Genomic DNA, 20,412 nt, shown 5'->3' with positions numbered 1-20,412 from the left:
TCCCTTGCTGTTTTTTTAAGTTTGCCCACTGACAAAGACATGAACAGTCTATAATTTTAAGGGTAGGTTAATTTTAACATTGAGAGATAGAATATCCAAAAAAAAAAAAAAAAAAAATCAAGAAAATTACATTGTATAAATTAGATAAGTTTATTTGCATTTTGCAGTGAGAAATAAGTATTTGATCCCCTACAAACCATTATGAGTTCTGGCTCATAAAGACCAGTTAGACGCTCCTAATCAACTCGTTACCTGCATTAAAAACAGCTGTCTTACATAGTCACCTGTATAAAAGACTCCTGTTCACAGACTCAATTAATCAGTCAGACTGTAACCTCTACAACATGGGCAAGACCAAAGAGCTTTCTAATTGTGGAAATAATAGGATGTGAAGAGGATGAAATAATAGCCATTAAGAGGACTCTATACCAGGTCAGAAAGCTTATAGCCGCACATTGGCTGGATCCCTCCCCTCTCAGGTTCCAAGAATTCCTGGATAGAATGCATCTTTTATTAAGATTAGAAGAGGGAGTGTACAAAAAAAGGAAGGCTATACGTAAATTTGACAAAATCTGGGGTAAATGGAGCATGTTTCATGGTCATTATGTCATGTCTAATTTAAATATCACTTGAGATTGAAATGTTGTGGTCTCCCATATTCTGTATAACTAATTGCTGATTGTCAGATGCTATGCTATATATCCTTGGATTAATTTATCAATGCCTTAACGGTCAAATAAGCTATATGATAGTACACGGTCTGTAATAACAAAATTTGCTCTTGTCATATGGTTCTTGGGGTTGTAATGGGTGGGGGGGGGGGGAAGAGGAATGGGTGGGTTTTGAGAGGCACTACCAGTTTGGTGATGTCTCACTGTTGTTTATTTGTAATGTTGAAAATATTTTAATAAAAAATATCTGATTTTAAAAAAAAGAGCTTTCTAAGGATGTCAGGGACAAGATCATAGACCAGCACAAAGCTGAAATGGGCTACAAAACCATAAGTAAGACGCTGGGTGAGAAGGAGACAACTGTTGGTGCAATAGTAAGAAAATGGAAGAAATACAAAATGACTGTCAATCGACATCAATCTGGGGCACCATGCAAAATCTCACCTCGTGGGGTATCCTTGATCATGAGGAAGGTGAGAGAACAGCCTAAAACTACATGGGGGGGAACTTGTTAATGATCTCAAGGCAGCTGAGACCACAGTCACCAAGAAAACCATTGGTAACACATTACGCCTTAAAGGTTTAAAATCCTGCAGTACCCGCAAAGTCCCCCTGCTCAAGAAGGCACATGTGCAGGCCCGTCTGAAGTTTGCCAATGAACACCTGGATGATTCTGTGAGTTTTTGGGAGAAGGTGCTGTGGTCAGATGAGACAAAAATTGAACTCTTTGGCATGAACTCAACTCGCCGTGTTTGGAGGAAGAGAAATGCTGCCTATGACCCAAAGAACACCGTCCCCACTGTCAAGCATGGAGGTGGAAACATTATGTTTTGGGGTTGTTTCTCTGCTAAGGGCACAGAACTACTTCACTGCATCAATGAGAGAATGGATGGAGCAATGTACCGTAAAATCCTGAGTGACAACCTCCTTCCCTCCGCTAGGACATTAAAAATGGGTCGTGGCTGGGTCTTCCAGCAAGACAATGACCCAAAACATACAGCCAAGGCAACAAAGGAGTCGCTCAAAAAGAAGCACAGTAAGGTCATGGAGTGGCCTAGCCAGTCTCCAGACCTTAATCCCATAGAAAACTTACGGAGGGAGTTGAAGCTCTGAGTTGCCAAGCGACAGCCTCAAAATCTGAATGATTTAGAGATGATCTCAAAGAGGAGTGGACCAAAATTCCTCCTGACATGTGCGCAAACCTCATCATCAACTACAAAAAACGTCTGACTGCTGTGCTTCTCAACAGTTTTGCCACCAAATATTAAGTATTGTTTGCCAGAGGAATCAAATGCTTATTTCTCTTTTGCAAAATGCAAAAAAAATTATCTAATTTATACAATGTGATTTTCTTGATTTTTTTGGGATATTCTATCTCTCAATGTTAAAATTAACCTACCCTTAAAATTATGGACTGTTCATGTCTTTGTCAGTGGGCAAACTTACAAAAACAGCAAGGGATGTTTTTGCGTAATGATTCAATTTTGGGACATTTGAAATCTATTTTTTAAATAACAGAAAAAAACAACACTTGTTTTGGGTGAATGTAGAATTTGTTTTCCATTATTTAGCATACTACTAGTACAATAGTAATTTGAAGGAGATATCATTTATGGGCAAAAATACGTGGACACCTGACCCCCCCACACACACATCCACCACCAGTAGAAGTTTGTTGATCATCCAAACCTGATAGTGCACGGTCTACCGCCATGGGGTTGAACTGTTACTCTTCCACCACACAACAACAGTGATAAGCAGATCAAAAGTTTCACAAATGACTTGTGGCAAAGGTGGCATCTTAAAACAGTACAGGATTAACAGTTACTGAACTCTATAGTATGATTCACTAAAACTAGAGATTGCATGGCTGTGTGCCTGATTGTATGCACCTGGTTAGCTAAAATATCTGAACTCAAAACGATCTACATACTTTTGCCCATATAGTGCATCTGAAAATCAGAAAACTTATAGATTGTTGACATAGTGAAAATGGCTACAGTAACCTGACAACAAGCTGATGTTTCTTCACTAGAGAGGACAATTTCTCTTCACTCTTGAAGACGTCCATCTCCAGTGGGGTTGTGTTGTTGTACTTCTTTGATAAATGATCCACTTGATCTTTAATCATGGACACTGGAAAAACAAATATTAAGTAAAGCACTTCAATTTAATAGTCCGAGCACACCTTTAGTGGATTCAAATGCATGGCCTAATAATCATCCATACATTAATAATTTATTAGCCAGATTCATTAAAGGGGTTGGTCAATTTATAGAGAATATTAACCAATTTGTGTAAAAAATGCACACATTACTAAGATATCCTTTTTTTAAAGGTTGATCTGTTATTTTGCTTTCTTCATATTCGTGAAGCCAAGAATGCCCTTTGTTCAATTGTAAGTCCACAGGGCACTCCTGTTCATAAGACAGCTGTAGATGGGCGGTTATGTGACCAGTCTTTAGTGCAGGCGCAAACTTTCTCTATGGAGAAGACGGAGTAGATTTCTTACGCCACGTTCACACGTTCAGTAATTGGTCAGTATTCTACATCAGTGTTTGTAAGCCAAAACCAGGAGTGGGTGATAAAAACAGAAGTGGTGACCTGTTTCTATTATACGTTTCCTCTGATTGTTCCACTCCTGGTTTTGGCTTACAAATACTGATGTGAAATACTGATAGTATGAACGTAGCCTTAAAGGAGAAGGTTGGGTGATGAGTCCAACACATACCCTTCCATCTGTAGTCATTTTATGGATGGAAGGGCCCAGTGGATCTGGCAAAGAAGGAGATGAGGCTTCAATACAATGGATCTGGGTTCCTATTTAGTCGTATGTAAAACTCATAATGCATACTGAGAACATCTTCATCTAAATGAGAACATAAAATAATCCATCCGTTAAGAAAATAGTCCATCATGCATCTTATCACCTGTTGTATTCCATCAAATCCACCTTATCAGAACAAGAGCCAAGAGACCTCAAGTTTAGAGATGAGCGAGCATGCTCGTTACTCGAGATTTACGTTTTCACTCCATATGCATGATTTGCGACTGTTTGACAGCTTTAGTACATGTGAGGAATGCCTGTTTGTTAGGCATTCCTCACATGTATTAAAGCTGTCCACCAGTCGCAAATCATGCACATGAAGTGACTCAAACATAACATTCGAGCATGTCAAAAATACTTAGCGAGCACCCGAACATGCTTGCCGAAAGGGTTAACAGAACACGCTCGCTCATCACTACTCCACTTTCAACAATTTATAAAGTAAAATTACTCCATGTAAAAAGTGGAGTAGCGCCCTGTTGACACCTGTGAGTTTCAATTCCAGTTCTCTGCTCCCTTCTAGGATCAAAGAGACTAAATTCATGTAGATGACAGATCCATTGCATAAAAGATGCAAAAACACTAGAAGGACCCCAAAATCAGAAAAGTTATTAAAGGTCTGGTCAACTGTTTTTTTTAGCTCCCAGAAATAAGGTTCTCACAGGGTGTCATGGTGCAGGGACCACCAGCAATCAGCTGTTATCTGTGGAGTAACAGCAGGAAAGTTTGCATTTCCATTGCAATGCAACCTAAAAATAAGGATTTTTAACTTCCTTAACTTTTCTTTATGTTATACCCATTTATAAACTGTAAAACAAAAAGGTGGAAATATCCCTTATCTATTTTATCACAGATCAGTAGATAAGAACAAGATGTCAAAAGTTGACAATAGTTATTTATTACCTGCAGTAATTTCAACATTAGGATCTCTTGTGAGATAACTTATAACGGGTTCTGAAACATAACCAGATCCAAGCACCAGAATCCTCTTCTTCGATCCCACAGTCATTAACTGGGCATACTCTCTGGTAATTAAACAAAACCACATTAACATTCGTGGATCAAAAGTAAAATGAAAATCAGAAAACCTAATAATCTAAGCAGCCCAATCAGAATTATCCCATCAAAAACATTGATCAGCCATAGCATTAAAACCACTTATAGAAAAAAGGATGGGACACTTGAGGCCACAAGGGATTGGCCAGTTCTTTCTTGAGACTGATATGTTGGAAGCCGGAAAAGGGACAAAAGTAAGATATGAGTGACAAGAGGCAAATTGTGATAGAAAATATTCCCTTACTGATTCCTGCTGTCCCATGCCCATCCTTTTTCTTGCATACAGATGTGACCGCTGCAAACAATCACTACACCAGTAACATACCCCTTCTGAACAAAAGAGGACCCATAGAGATCAATGGGGTACCTGATGGATCATTAAGGTAAGAAGTCCTATTTTTTTTTTGTTCTCAGCAATGGGCATTTTGTGATAGTATATGGGTTTTCCCTGTAACCTGGATAAATCACACCCACCGACGTGAGTTATGTGACTGACTGCAGACAATGGTCGTGAAGGCAACGACTTCTTTTTAAATATCAAAGACCTCTCTGTACAAATCGTACGTCTCATAATTAAGAAACATCATTCAGCAAATTGAATTTATCTTTAGCTATAGCATTATTCCTTTATTTTACGCACTTGTATAGCGCCATCATATTTCATAGCGCTTCACAGACATCCTCTTCACTGTCCCCATTGGGACTCCTAACCTAAATTCCCTATCAGTATGTCTTTAGAGTGTGGGAGAAAAATCAAGGAAACACGGGGAGAACATACAAACTCCTTGCAGATGTTGTCCTTGGTGGGATTTGAAGCAACAATGCTAACCACTGTGCCACCAGGCAGCCCCTAATTGCCTCCAAGTAGTCACAGGCTAAATTCCATGCAGCAGCCACTAGTTTATGCCTGACAACACTAGGGGTATTTTTTGTGGGAGAGTCCTAAAATGATAAAGCAGGATAATAAGTAGCATCATAAGAAAGGAATAGAAGTGACTTTACCTGCTCTCCCTGAGCTTCTGGATATACTTGTATTTAGGCATCAGTGTACCATTGCTTGCAATCACTGCCTGGGTTTTCAAATTACAAATGAGAAAACATAAAAAAGTATTGTTCAAAATGTTATCAAAGTCAAGAAGTATAGATTATTAAAAGGACAGAAAGGTATAAAGACTTACATCCCGAACAACAGGAGAAAATTTTTCCTGGTCAATTGATTTTGTAGCATTGGACATCAGCTGAAGAGGGGGAAAGACAAATTTACACAGGAATGGGTCAGGTCTAAAGCAAAAAACAGCATCAAAAACTAGAAGAGCACGTCGTAAAGTAGACCATTGCGGATTGCATGAGTACCCTTTAAACCCCTGCTACCCTAGTACAATGAAGATTAAGGCCCCATTCAGCCATTCAGGTGTCGGAAGGTTTTTTTTTTTATACATATTTTATGTGCTAGTTTTTTATTAATGTGCTAGGTCAGAGTTTCATCCATTTTTGGCTGTATATATATATATTATATATATATATATATATATATATATATATATATATATATATATATATATATATATATATATATATATATATATATATATATATATATATATATATATATATATATATATATATATATATATATATATATTCTCCTACCCATTAAACAATGGAAACAGCCCTCACTCGGAGTGTACGTGGATGTTAGTATTTATTAACAGGCCCATTCTCTAGAATCAGCAAGTTTAATTGGCATATTAGATCAAAAACTAACATGATAATTTTTTTTTTTGCAGACAATTTCCGCCCAGAAATTTCACAGCCCACTATGTCCATATTTTGTCCTGTCCCAAGTTTTAGAGCTTGTCTGAGTAGCTGTAGACATGTGCAAAGTGTGCGGTGATCCCCTCCCATGCTGGGGACAAAGCTATATTGTATTGGCATACGATTGCTGCAGATCTGCGCTTATGCAGACAATTACAGTAAGTGCCACAATAGAAACCAAGATCGTCTGGGGGAGCACCGGACCATCAGCAGTGGAGCGGCAGCGGCTGGGAAACTTTTACCTGCATCCAGGGAACACTGGTCGGAATTTCCCTACGAGACGTCTATTACTTCTAATGCTATAAAATGATTTCCAGTCCTCAGTTTCTACAGTGTATTAACTGCCATACTACTCAGCCTTGAAACAGTAATGTAACAGAAAAGAACAAAGTAACCACATGACACTTGTAAACCTTCTAGGCATTACACTCCGGGTGACCCCAGGACCTCAGCGCTCCGCTTATTTCATATACATGGAATATTGGCACTCTTCCCTTCTTAATGCATCACAAGCTTACCTTGAAAGGACTGCCAGACGGAGATTAACTTATAAGAACTAAAGCTATCCATTCACCACTAACAGACCTAAAATCTTATAAATCTACAGCTCACAGCTATACAAAGAACTTTCCTGGAAAAATAAAAAATGTACTGTCTTAGCCTAAGAAACTGAGTAATTTGACCACAAAAGGTCCACAAAAATGCTTTAAAAATAGATCCAAAGAAAGGCTTGGTATACCTACCATCTCCTCAACGTAAGGGAACAACATGTCTCCAAAGTACTCCGTGGCTTCAATAGGAAGCTGCGCAGGCAAATTATCAATCGAGCACATCAGAATACCATTTCCTTCAACACTAGAACAAAGTAACAAGTTTATTCCAGAAGTAAAGGGTTTCATTGGGTTTCATATATGAAAATAAAGAAGAATACGACTTACCTGTCATGAATAATATGCTGGTCAGCGTCATACATGCAAAATGGCATATCAATGGTGGTACATTCAGTCATAAAATCTATGGATCCCCCAGTGTCTGCTGAGATGTCACCGATGGCTAAAAGTCTGAAGAATTAAAAGAACACATTTAGGACGTGGAACAAAACACTAAAGCGAGATGGAAGCACAAGACCATCTCCCTCTTATAGGCTGGACATGCTGCATATTCAGATAAATGCAATTATCTACATTATAACAGTAGATTTAATGGCAGTCACAAAACATGACACGAAAAGTGGAAAAAGAACAAGTACAGGGAGACTATAGAAATACTGGAACTGAGGATTAGGCACATGAAAAGCAATGTTTCCCCATCTCAACTAAGGACTTGTCACGTAAAAGGAGTTTTCCCAACTTTGCTAAGATAGGTGATAGCCTGCTGACCACTGGGGGTCCAAATGTTGGGACTCCGACCAATCTTAGTAACCAAGCGAACCGTCTGGAACGAGCGATGGACGCATATGTGCACCCCAGCCAAAGTCATTGTCTTCTGCTATCTCCGGCAGTACCCACACACAATGAATAGAGGATTGGCGTATGTGCATGGTCACCACTCCATTCTAATGAGGCACTTTATTTTTATTATAAGTGGACTCCCACTGATCCTGAGAAATAAAGGAAAAGGTGACAAAACTTTCCCAGACTTGCTTTACTTGGACATGGTTTTCGCATCTAAGGGGGTCAGTGAGAATTTCATACTCAAGAGGACTCGATGGACAGCACTGGCAATTAGTTGGGAAAATTCCTTTAGGGGCACATATACATGCAGCAGAAACTTACAGCTGCAGTTATCGGTGCAAAGTTGCAATGAAATCTGAATGCAAATGTCTATGCAGATTCACTGTGGATATCACCGCTGCTACACTGAAAATGGGTGGCGAAACAAATCCACAACATAATCCACATGCCATGTGGTTACGCAATCTCATCCACTTGCCTGCTATTATATTTTACTAGAGATTTACGGCAGCAAATACGTCCCATGCGAATTTATTCTTAGGATGAATTTACGTATATTTAGGTGCAGTATTTTGAACCAAAGACTGTAATGTCTTCAAAAAGAATGAGAAATATACAGGAATGACTTCTACTTCCTCCTGCTGCATCAAATTAGGTCTCAAAAATTGTACACCAAATTCAAAAACTGCATGCACGTTTCTTGTCTTGGGTGTGTTCACACAGAGTTTTTCAGAGACTAAATACTAACAACTCTCCAAACAAAACTTGTGATTTTTGGACAGTTTCCGCTTGTATGTGCACACAGAGGTTTTGGTCAGTTTCTGCTCTGAAAACTGCAAAAGAGACTCAAAGTTTTTGGTGAGGATTTGGAGTTTTCACCCAAGTTCAGCCCCAAAACCTCCTAAAAAAACCTCTGTGCGCACATTTATAGAAGGAATGTGCAAAGTTTTTACGAGGTGATCAAACTGATGAGTTTTCCAGTGGAATCGGCTTCAGGAAATACTCTTTTAAAAGGTATGTTGCCAATGAGTTTTTGAGAAGTTTCTAGGTAGAAATTGAGTGTAAACTCCAAATCCTTGGATTTTCCACTTAGTTGCAACTCAAAAAAAACTCAGCAATAAAACTCAGAGTGTGTGCAAATACCCTTGGAGCTTATTGAGGAGTTTTTAGTTTTTAACGAGTTTTTCAAGTGTTTTAGCAGAGTTTTTTTTCCAAAAGTGTTTTTTTTTTTTTTTGCAGCCTTTTGATTGGACAATGCCTAGTTCGGAGTAGATTCCATCAGGAGATACTTTAAAAAAAGTGACGGGCACTCACTTCTCCCATCAGGTGTTTTTCAAAACCTGAAGTGGAAGAAAAACACTTAATTGTTTTACAATTGAAATGACTAAGACACATTTTTTTTAAAGAGTTTCTTACAATATGCGATTTTTCAGGTATTTTTCAGTGCGGACCATCTCTAAAAGATTCAGCAAAAACCTAAGAGTGCACATACTCCGATACTGTCTTTAGGACAATTTTCTTTGCCTAGCACTCACTTGTAGATTCCTTGCAGTGGTACATAGACTACATTATAGAATATAGAATAGAATACGGCGCTGAAGATGTATACATGACAAAACAAGTACAGTACATCCCGATAGCGGTGCAGATAGCGGTGCAGCAACAGTGCCTACTTGTGTGGTAGTTCTGGACATCCCTCTGTGACAACAGCAGTAGACTTAACCGGAGCGAGCAGCCTCTGAGCATCCTGTCTGTTGAGCAAACGGGGGGTATGTGGATCCCAATATATTCCGTTAATTAAACAAGTTGTGTAAGGTGCAATCTTTTGGGAAAAAATAACAGGAAAAAAATGGATTAGTATGGTTGCCATGTCATATAGACAGGCCAATATAGAAAAGCACAAAAAGACATTACACAACACAAGTATAGGGTGGTAAACTGCTATATAAGATCATATTTATTGATTAGTTCATACATGTATTAGATTACTGCTTTAAAGAAACATTTTACACTTACATCAATATTAAACCTTGATGTATAAAGTTCTGGATTCTTGTCATATTCTACTGGATCATAGACACCATCGGTTTTCCTTACAAGGTGGTGATGACGACTTAACACCGTTCCATACACTTTTCTGAGATCTACAGGGAAGATGAAAGATGATTGGGAGGCAGACATTACACGGAAGAACAAAATCTCTGCTAAGAAATCTGTTTTACCTCCAGTCTTGGAAACTTCTCTCAGCTCATGAGGTTCTACAAACTCGCAGGGCAATTCATTAAACATTTCCTGAGCGCCCTAATTTACGAGAAGGAAATTAAGAAAATGCAAAAATAAATAAACCCAAGCATTTTTTGCATTTCATGTAAAATTCTGCAGTGGAAGATGGAAGCCTTTTTGAATAATGGTGTCTGGCTGAGTCTAGAACTTTAGGCACATTACCGAATATCTGGACAATAAACATTTACATTCATTCTTAAAAGTGAAAGGAAACTATTTATATTTCTCCCCCATGAATCAATAGAACAAGATGTGATAAGAAAGTTTGTAATACAGTATATGTTATTACATGCCTCTTTAGCCACTTATCCAACAAATCTTCTCCATTGCATTAATCATTCACTTTAAGGGCTCAGTCAGACGGCCATATAAAAGAAACCGCAATGTACGGACTGGCCGGCAGCTCTCCTGACCTGAGCGTGACAGCTTCATATATTCCTATGTAGCTATCTGGCTCGGGTCAGGTGAGCCGCTGGCCAGTCAGAGCACGGTCCAATTTATACGGCCTTCTGACTGCGTCCTAAATGTTTAAACTCTGATGGAAAGACAAGGCTGCAGCCAATCAGAGGCCACTGATTGGCTGCAGCTATTACAGGACTCCCTCATAGGAAGAGGAAGTCAGGAGCCCAGGAGACCGGTGAATAAGGTTTGGTTCCTTTTTTTTTTGTATTATTTTTAAGCACCCTAGGCCTATTGAGAAAGCTTTTAAATGTAGTAGACAACACTTTTAAAAATAGCTGGCCTCAGACTTGGCCAATGGACAATTCTCCCATCTCTAATCAGGATCTTCGCTCTCCCCTATATTTTAGGGCTGTTTCAGATGTCCATGATAATCGGTCTGATGTCTGATGGCAATGTATGGGCAGGCCGCACATGTCCTGACCCGAGCGTGATAGCTTCATATATTTCTATGAAGCCATTACGCTCAGGTCAGGACATGTGTTGCCTGTCCATGCACTGCGATCAGACATTGGACTGATTATCACAGACTTCTGGAACAGCCATTAGTCACATCATTCATTCATAATCCTGGCATATTTCATTTGTCCTTGACAGTGAAAGGAAGAAAATCAGGTTCTCTCACCTTTGAAACATTGCCTGTCCCAGTAAACACAAAGGTCAGAGGTCCAATAGATTTTGGCATCAAGCCAAGAGATATTTCATACCCCGCATCCCTCACAGCCTGGACAGCTTGGCTGCTGTTTCGGTAGTTATGAGCCATACCTATGTGCTGCAAACACAAAAAACACAGCATAAAGGAACAATGGAACAAATTAAACAAATCTAAAAGCCAAAAATCAACCTATTCAAGGTTCAGTTTAATAACTGATATAATATTAGTACAATTTACACAACTTACCATGAAAGGTGTGTGGTGTCCCAGAGCAAGAAACCTCAGGCCCAATCCATGCAACATGTTGATCATTCCTGCATAGATGGATTGAATGTGTTCAGTTGGGGTGTTTTTAGGAGCACAATGTAGATCACTCACAGACGTAAGTATGGCATCAGAGCTTAGAGAAAAGGCGACCACATCACAGCGTGGAGCACCTCTAGAACATGGTGCTTCCACAGCCGTATTAGCTACACAGCCATAGTTTAAGAGCGCAATTTCAACTTCATGTATCACCTTTTTCATTTCAACAGATTTTTTTTTAGTTTCAAAGTTTGAATTCATATTTCTACCTATATCCGTCACAGTGCCACCTTGTAAGATGGATGATTTATATACCTAAGTGGTATCTTCAAGAAAATTAGCACATGTACCTGCTACACCAGCCCATTGTCCAAAGGCCACAACTCGCATTCCCCTATGATCCATCATTTTTTCATAATCAATTAGTCGAATTTCCTTTGAGGGAAAAAATTAATGCAATTAATTAGTGTGTATTTAAAATAAAAAAAATTGCCATAAAAACACAAGATAAAATAATGCTACACAAAAACAGAATAAACGTGTGTGTGTGTGTATATATATATATATATATATATATATATATATATATATATATATATATATATATATATATATATATATATATATATATATATATATATATATATATATATATATATATATATATATATATATACACACACACACACACACACACACACATATACACTTCATAACATATTTTCCTGTACACTCTAATTGTACAGCTCCTTTGTGATCCCTCCTAGTGGGGGTTACCCGTGGAGAGGGGGGTCTCCCCTTCTCAGTAACCAATCACTGCTGACAATGCCAGACTATTACACAGCCTTTTGACAAAGGAAACTAATTCCCCATTGGCAAATAATTCAAGAAAAGGTGTGTTGCAGCACTGAAATCTGATAAGAAATGGAGCAATTAGTGACACAGACACGTCAGTCCATCTGTGCCCTATATGTCCTCAAAGTTATTTTCCTCTTATGTAAAATAAATATATGAACTTCCAAGATGTGTTTTTGGTAGAAAGTACAGAGCACAAGCGCAACAGTCATATCAACAAACTTCAAACAGTTTTTCTCATATTGTTAAATTGGTGTAGACAGGGGGAAAATAAGCAAGTTTGCAACATGCTTGCTTTTTCCATCTTCCTCCATTCTCCAGCTATGTCCTTTTTTGTGTATTGTTCACTGGTCATTGCCAAGGGGACTGGTCACCTCTGCGGTTACACAAAGGCTTGTTGGAATCTGGAGCATGTGTGCTAGCTCCTGAACCCAGCCACCTCTCTCCAGTCCTGTTACTATCTCTGCAATTGCTCCTGAGCATGCACCATACCCCAGGTGCAATTCTACAGTGCTGCTCACCTTCCCCAGCAGTTTTAATCCAGACATTACTTGCCTCCCTCAATCCCCGTCAGTTTGTGACTATCCTAATCATCACCCACCCCTCTTCAATCAGGGGCTAAGGCAGAGAAGTTCTCATAGCTGCTCACCCCACAGATTGGGTATTAGAAACGTAGCACCCCCAAAATGACAAATTAGAACTAGGCCTGGTTACTGAACTAATAAAAAGACCCTGATAATAATCAAAAAATAATTGGAGACATTACTCTTCCACAGATATGTACACCTTTACAACAAGTACACAGTTCCCATGCCCATGACATGTATTAGGGTGACTCACTGCGCTTACAGATGACAGACTACACACAGAGTTTGGACATCAGACATATTACCCCTTTCTCTGGATCTTGCTACTCCAGAACAATGTAAGAGATCGGTGGTCAATGTAAGTCAGCTGTATTCTCGTTTTTATTATTTTTTCTTTGAAGGCATTGTATGAAAGCTTTTTTAGTGGGATAAGTTGACCTTTTCATCTTTTAACGTTTTTAAATTGCCATATATGCCTGAGGAAACGTTTGAACTGGATGTTTTGTAGAGCCTTGTCATTGTGAGAAACAGAAGGAGGCAGGGCTGGCATTGGCATCAGGGTGAGGGGTGGGTGGCAGACGGGGCACATGCTCAGGGCCCCCCCCATCTATAGATGTGGTCTCCTATGTCATCAACTGACCATAAAAGGAGCGGGCAGGCAGCTTCCTTTAATCAGTCCAAGTCTGCAGACTGTGTGATCCCCAGAGAACAGGTGTGCAATGTACTCCTGACCTCTGCCGCCATGATGGAGCTGTAAGCAGAACATGGCAGTGCGTCACCTGGGCAGGAGCATTGCAGGACAAGAGGTAGAGAAGCCTCGTCTTCTGTCTGTGCGCCATACTGTCCATTGACATTTGCAGCTACTTTGTGTCAACAGAAGCAATGGTCAGGAGCGTACCTTTATTCTCCAGTGGGGGTAATCATACTGTGTTGTGGGCTGTGGGGGGCCATCATACAGTGTGTGGTAGAGGTGAGGGGGAGTGAAAGGGCATCATATTGTGTGGAAACCATGATACTGTGTGGGGGAACTGTAGGGGTATCATATTGGGTTGGGCGTGTGGAAGTTATTGTTGAAGAATTCACTGTAGGGGATCATACTGTGTGTGGGGGGGGGGGGGGGGATTTTTTGTTGGCATCATACTCAGATCCACAAAAGTGGTATCATAGTGAGAACATGAAGCGGCTTCAATAGGGGGACAATTGCTGTGCAGATGCCATAATACATGTCCCTCTCCCTGTCTGTATACCATGTGGTAAAAACCATATTACCTTGATTCTGTGGATCAGTGTGGTTATACTGAAATGATCTACACGTTTTGTTTTTAAATGTGCTTTAGCTGTAACTTTTTTTTTATTTTTCCTTTGAAGGCATGGTAAGGCTTTTTTTGTGGGATGAGATGACCTTTTAACGCTTTTATTTGTGTTTGTGGGCAATTCTACCAATGTTTAGGTTTTTTTTTTGTGGTGATCGTCATGCAGGAAAATAACATGGTTATTATATAGCTTTCATCGTCACAGAGGTGGCAATACCACTTATGATTTTTCTATAATAATAATAATAATAAAGCTAGGATTTTACTTTCGGTTTTCCTTCCTGATCAGAACGTTTGGAGAGTGAAGACACTTGAGAAACTGTTTTTAGTGACTTTACTAGTTGTAGGATATGAAGAACACCGCTTTAGGCTGGGGCCATGCGGCCATCGATTCTCTCATGCGACAGAATCGAGCAGATTATGCTAACGTCACTCAGATCAAACTCTGCTACAGTTTGATCGGAGTGTCACCTTAGTGTGATCCAACTCTCTCGGATGAGACAATCACGGCAGAGGTGTGAAGAAGACAGAGAACTTCATTTCTCCATCATTTCCATGGTCTGTGGTAATCGGACAGCACTCGTATGACATCAGAGTGAAGTCTGATGTTTCAAATGCACTCATAGACGTGTATGAGTGAGCGTGATCCAATCATCGGATGCTGCGATTGTTTTCTTATGCCAGATCAGCATGAGAAAAAAAAAATAGCAGCTCTGCACTGCCCCATATAATAACAATGGTTCAAGTACTATTTGATAAAACATTGGATAGCACTCGGCTGTGTTATACGCTCATGTAAGCTAGCCCTTAGGATAAGTTTTAATCCTTGGACGGTGATTTTGTCCTTTTCTGCTTTTTGGACCCTTACAGATGCAGTTTTTGGCTAATATCAATGTGCTGAATTGATTGCTGTTTGCTGTTGTTGGTGCAGAATTTCTGAATCTCGGGCCCTACTTTGAATTTTGCCCAGGGCGCTAATTTGTCTAAAGCCAGCCCTGGAAGGCTGCACATATCAAGGATGACTAAAAAACTAAAGGACTTAAAAGAAAGAGGGAGAGAAAGAACATGTAAGAAGTGTGCCAATTAATCTCTAAATTTTCAAGTCTACAAGTTGAGAGGGAGGAAAAAACAGGTGTTGATAATAGGGGAACACAGAAACAGAAAGTGCAACCTTAAACCTTTATAGATACAAAGTTCTAAATGCAATTTTAATATAGCAAAATCATAGTATTAACTGAGCCCTAGAGAAAATCCTCCCCCGGATTTATAGGTCTCGGACACCCTATATATAAAATCAAAAGACAAGAGGAAAACTGCAAAACTGCACTCCTCATCCAAACCTGCTATGTAGTAGCTACAATCCAAAGTTGTAATACACATTTCGCAAACATTTTATTATTGCCGGTTTTGCCTCACATCACAAGTTTGAACCTATAAAAGATGTTTAAGTTTCTGTTAGCAACAATGTTGCAGCATTGGGATAAATATGGTCACAAATCTCCATTTCTCTGAGTACTTTTGGGTGGTCTCAAATTAGTGTCTAATAGCCATGAGTTTCACCTCTGAAACCATCTGCAGAACGGGTGTTTCCAGACTAGTGCTTCAGCCGCAGGAACAAGAGAGACAATAGTTCCCGAATGCCTCTCAGTCCACCGATATGGAAATTACAGATATCGTGCCCTTGCTCGACTGTATTTTGGAATGTCCATAGCAGGGGATTTGGAAACCCCAGTTCTGGTATCTTTAAAGTAACAGAGACTGTGGCTCGTGGCCAAACAGAGAATTCAGGATTGAAGACAGTGGAAAAGGATCACAGGAACAAGACATCTAACAGAACCTATGGAAATGCACATTAACCCACCGCTCATTTATACCCAGTTTTTTGGAAAGATATTAAGTAAATGGTACATCTTCAATTTTTTCCATTGATAAGTAGATCACAGGCATTGTGGAAATAATTACCTGTTTCAGAATTTCATCCAACAAAGACATATTTGCCTCTTGAGCCTTTATAGTATGAGAAAAGAAAGCATAGGTCTTTTTGGGAATGAGTTTTTCCTCTGGTGGCCTCTTCACACCTACAATTAGGGACGCATCGGAAATGTCTTCCTGCAGAATTCCACCAGCTTTGATATAGTCCTTAAAAAGAAAAACCTACTATTAGAAAGGGTTTAGACATTAGCACAACGCAGGTCTACTGTATATCGGTAAGTAGTTTGATGACTTACTCTAAGTAATTTAGTGTTACAAAAACTGATCATTCTTATCTCCTCAGATAAAAAAAACGGAATTAATTCACAGACGTTAATTAGCTGGACAGATATACCCGATACATCAATACGGCACCTATAACTAAAAGGAGGAGTGTGGAATGGAGCACTCATTTTTTACTTCTAAATCTGAAAAGTAAATTTACAAGTACACTCTAATGCAGTTTTACATTGGACATTTTTGTCATTTACACTGGATCAGGCAGCATGCATCAGTTGTCAGGTTCCCTTACATTGGGGGTAGAACGCTCAATAGTCTGATCACTGGTCTAATGCACTGCAATACTTACATATTGCAGATCAGTAGTCCTGTCAATGTTACACAGTTGACTAACAGGCAACCATACTTCATAAACTTAGAGGTCATCGTTTGACCACCTTTTGCCATGACAACCAATGACACCATGTGATTGTAGTGCGGAGGGTGCCAATCAGGTTGCAGAAGGGAGCAACTTCCCACTTCCAACCTTCTAGATGGTGCGGTCGTTACTGACCACAGCATCTCAAGTGTTACACAGCCAGGATAACTGCAAGCACTGACACAGGCTGTTGCTGCAGAAACTCCGCTACTTAACATGAACTCCCTCAGTGATCGCACAGGGCACAGTGTCTGAGACAACACGATCATTATGATGTATTGGGAAGTCCAACTGCGGGAACACCTTCCCATATAGGATGTACAGTACATCCAATGCTGGGAAGGGGTTAAAGACTAACAATATAATTGATCTTCACTTCATTAATTATAAAACAAAGGTTTTCTCTTCTGCTAGCTCTCCATTTGTCAGCTTTCCCTGAACTCAGATCCATGTAAGGTGGAGACCAGCTGCTATGATGTCTCCTATACAATTGCACACAAAGAAGAGATCCAGCTCCCTTATCTTCATCTCTCTCACACAGCAACATTGAAGTCGTTTTACAGCAGTAATGAGCAGTGCAGCTGTGAATCCAGTAATGGGGTGAAATAGAACATTCATTAGAAGCAACATGCATTCTTAGACTGTGTGTGTCAGGTTATTGAACAGAAGCATTTCACAAAAATCCCCAAGACTGGGCTGGATAAAAATGGTTGACACCTTCAATTTAATATTTGGTTGTACACCCCTTATAATAAATAACTGTAAATCAATCACTTGTATAACCATCAAGAAGCTTCCTACACCTCTCAACTGGAACTTTAGACCACTCTTCTTTTGCAAACTGCTCCAGGTCTCTCATATTTCAAGGGTGACTTTTCCCAACAGTAATTTTAAGATCTCTCCACAGGTGTTCAATGGGATTTAGATCTGGACTCATTGTTGGCCACTTCAGAACTCTCCAGCACTTTGATTCCATCCATTTCTGGGTGCCGCTTGAAGTATGTTTGGGGTGATTTTCCTGTTGGAAGACCCATGATCTAGGATGCAAAACCAGCTTTCTGACACTGGACACTATTATTGCAGCCCAAAATCCATTGGTAATCTTTAGATTTCATGATGCCTTGCACACTCAGGGCACTTCGTGCCAGAGGCAGCAAAACAACCCCAAAACATCTTTTAACCTCCACCATATTTGACTTTAGGTACGGTGTTCTTTTCTTTGTAGGCCTCATTCTATTTTTGATAAACAGTAGAATGATGTGCTTTACCAAAAAGCTCTATCTTGGTCTCATCTGTCCACAAGACGCTTTCCCAGAAGGATTTTGGCTTACTCACATACATTTTGCCAAACGGCAGTCTAGCTTTTCTATGTCTTCGTCAGCAGTGGGATCCGCCTGGGTCTCCTACCATTGCGTTTCATTTCATTCAAAGGTCAACGTATAGTTCCCGCTGGCACTAATGCATCTTGACCCTGCAGGACAGCTTTAATTTCTTTTCAATTTGATTGGGGCTGCTTATCCACCATCCAAACTATCCAGCGTTCCAACATTTCATCAACTTTTCTCTGCCGTCCACATCCAGGGAGATCAGCTACAGGGTCATGGGTTGTAAACTTCTTGATTACGTTGCACACCATGGACAAGGGAACATAAAGATCTCAGGAGATGGACTTGTAACCTTGAGATTGGTTATATTTTTCAACAATGTTGGTTCTCAAGTCCCAACAGTTCTCTTCTGCTTTTTCTGCTTGCCATGCTTAGCGTGGCACACACAGACAATGCAAAGATTGAGTCAACTTCTCTCCTTTTTATCTGGTTTCAGGTGTGATTTTCATATTGCCCACACCTGTTACTTGCCACAGGGGAGTTTGAAAGAGTATCAAATGCTTGAAACAAAATTGTTTACCCACAATTTTGGAAAGGTACCAACAATTTTGTCAGGCCCATTTTTGGGGTTTTTTGAAATTATGTCCAATTTGCCTTTTGTTGTACAAATGTCATCCACTTTTAAAAGCAGTTACAAGAGGCTGAATTTGAAGGGCAATGGGCGGCGCTGATTGCAATCTGAACACACCTATCAGACAGGACCGCACAATGTACATGTAGCATGGGACAAGTATAAAACACTTTTAATGAGGTATGCAGGGGTATGTCTGAGGAGATAAAGGGGTTGCAGGAACCCCATTAACATGATCTTAAATGTGATTGGCATTGTTCATATGCAAAAAAAACTGGTGACAGTTTCCTTTTAAAGGGAATCTGTCGCAGGTTTTGGCTATGCAGTCTGAGGACAGCATGATGTAGGGGATTCCAACGATGTGTCACATGTCTGCTGTTTACTTACACTGAAGGTTTTATCACCTGATTATCACTATCATTGCCTGGACTACAGTAGTGTGCGCATGCTAGTCTGAATCCGCCCCCTCCTGTGATAAGCAGCTCATGGTCTGTAGACAATGTACACACAGAGGCTGGTGTAGACGGGGACAGCTTTCTGAGCTCTGCTGCATTTAACATCTAAGAACTCTATTACACCTGCTGCACCCACTGATACATCATTGGATTCAGGGTCTCCTTGCCTACATTATGGCACTCTCAGATGAAGTAGCACAAATCTGCTGACAAATTCCCTTTAAGAGGAAAAAAACAGAAATGTTAAAACTTTAACCCTAGTCACGAGGACTCAAATTGCCTGTTCTGTACAGAAGACTGTTCAGCATTCTCATTATCATGACTGACAAGATTACAGTGAAAGGTAAACACCTGTATATCGATAACACAGGATCCATTCACAATAGGTCATGTCACAGCCAGGGCTGTGGAGTTGGAGTCGTGAGCCGGAGTCCATTTGGGTGGAGTCGGAGTCGGTATAAAATGGACAGACTCCAACTAAAATATATAATAAATTGGGTACAGTAGTTCAATGCAGTTTGTGGGGAATATTTTTTAATGAGAATTTGGGAAAGTTATAAAATGTCCTATAAATGTCTGTCCTATTCCTGATCTAAGGGTCTAGACTTTTAGCCGAGATGAATCTGTGCTACAGTAAATTCATCATTTAAACATGAGCCATGTATGAGGGAGTCGGAGTCGGTGTCATGGAAATTGAGGAGTCGGAGGTTTGGCTTACCGACTCCACAGCCCTGGTCATAGCTCACCTCCCCCTTCTCCCTTCACAATGACTTTACCCAAATTTGAGCATGCTAAAAAAAGGAGTATGAGTTAGTCTATTGCTGCTAATGTCCATAAGCCTACTGAAAAAGAACAGGAAGTAGGAGGCTAATATAAGGCCTAGTGGCAAATGTGAAAACTATAAGCTTTACTTTTTAAGATATATAACGATATGAACCCCCCCACCGAGAAAAAAAATCCCACCACATTATAAATAAAAGACAACAATAAAACCTTATTACGCATTCTCTAAGTAAATCTAAAGTTTTATTTCTTTTCAGTTTCAAGTGAGGTGAACTGGGTTTAGAGGAAAGAATGGTCTGTCTACCTGTTTT

The 20,412-nt window shown here is 39.8% G+C and overlaps 1 protein-coding gene across 3 annotated transcripts in view; it reads right to left on the bottom strand.

Moving 5' to 3' along the window:
- Positions 1-20,412, bottom strand: part of AASS (aminoadipate-semialdehyde synthase) — an 88,837-nt gene that overhangs the window by 14,881 nt on the left and 53,544 nt on the right. For all 3 annotated transcript variants that reach the window (XM_073652057.1, XM_073652055.1, XM_073652056.1), the window contains exons 3-15: positions 16,241-16,417; positions 11,874-11,958; positions 11,467-11,534; positions 11,191-11,337; positions 10,046-10,124; positions 9,840-9,967; positions 9,497-9,645; positions 7,308-7,430; positions 7,113-7,224; positions 5,733-5,792; positions 5,557-5,624; positions 4,402-4,523; positions 2,678-2,807 (exon numbers count right to left, since the gene is read on the bottom strand). In XM_073652057.1, the coding sequence (XP_073508158.1) occupies positions 2,678-2,807; positions 4,402-4,523; positions 5,557-5,624; positions 5,733-5,792; positions 7,113-7,224; positions 7,308-7,430; positions 9,497-9,645; positions 9,840-9,967; positions 10,046-10,124; positions 11,191-11,337; positions 11,467-11,534; positions 11,874-11,958; positions 16,241-16,417 (1,448 nt within the window). The remainder of the gene's footprint in view (positions 1-2,677; positions 2,808-4,401; positions 4,524-5,556; positions 5,625-5,732; positions 5,793-7,112; positions 7,225-7,307; positions 7,431-9,496; positions 9,646-9,839; positions 9,968-10,045; positions 10,125-11,190; positions 11,338-11,466; positions 11,535-11,873; positions 11,959-16,240; positions 16,418-20,412) is intronic.

This window comes from Phyllobates terribilis, unplaced genomic scaffold (genome assembly GCF_046119375.1).
Source record: "Phyllobates terribilis strain yellow unplaced genomic scaffold, ASM4611937v1 Scaffold_11__3_contigs__length_659146591, whole genome shotgun sequence".
Classification (NCBI taxonomy): domain Eukaryota; kingdom Metazoa; phylum Chordata; class Amphibia; order Anura; family Dendrobatidae; genus Phyllobates; species Phyllobates terribilis.
This window is presented reverse-complemented; position numbering and strand designations above follow the sequence as displayed.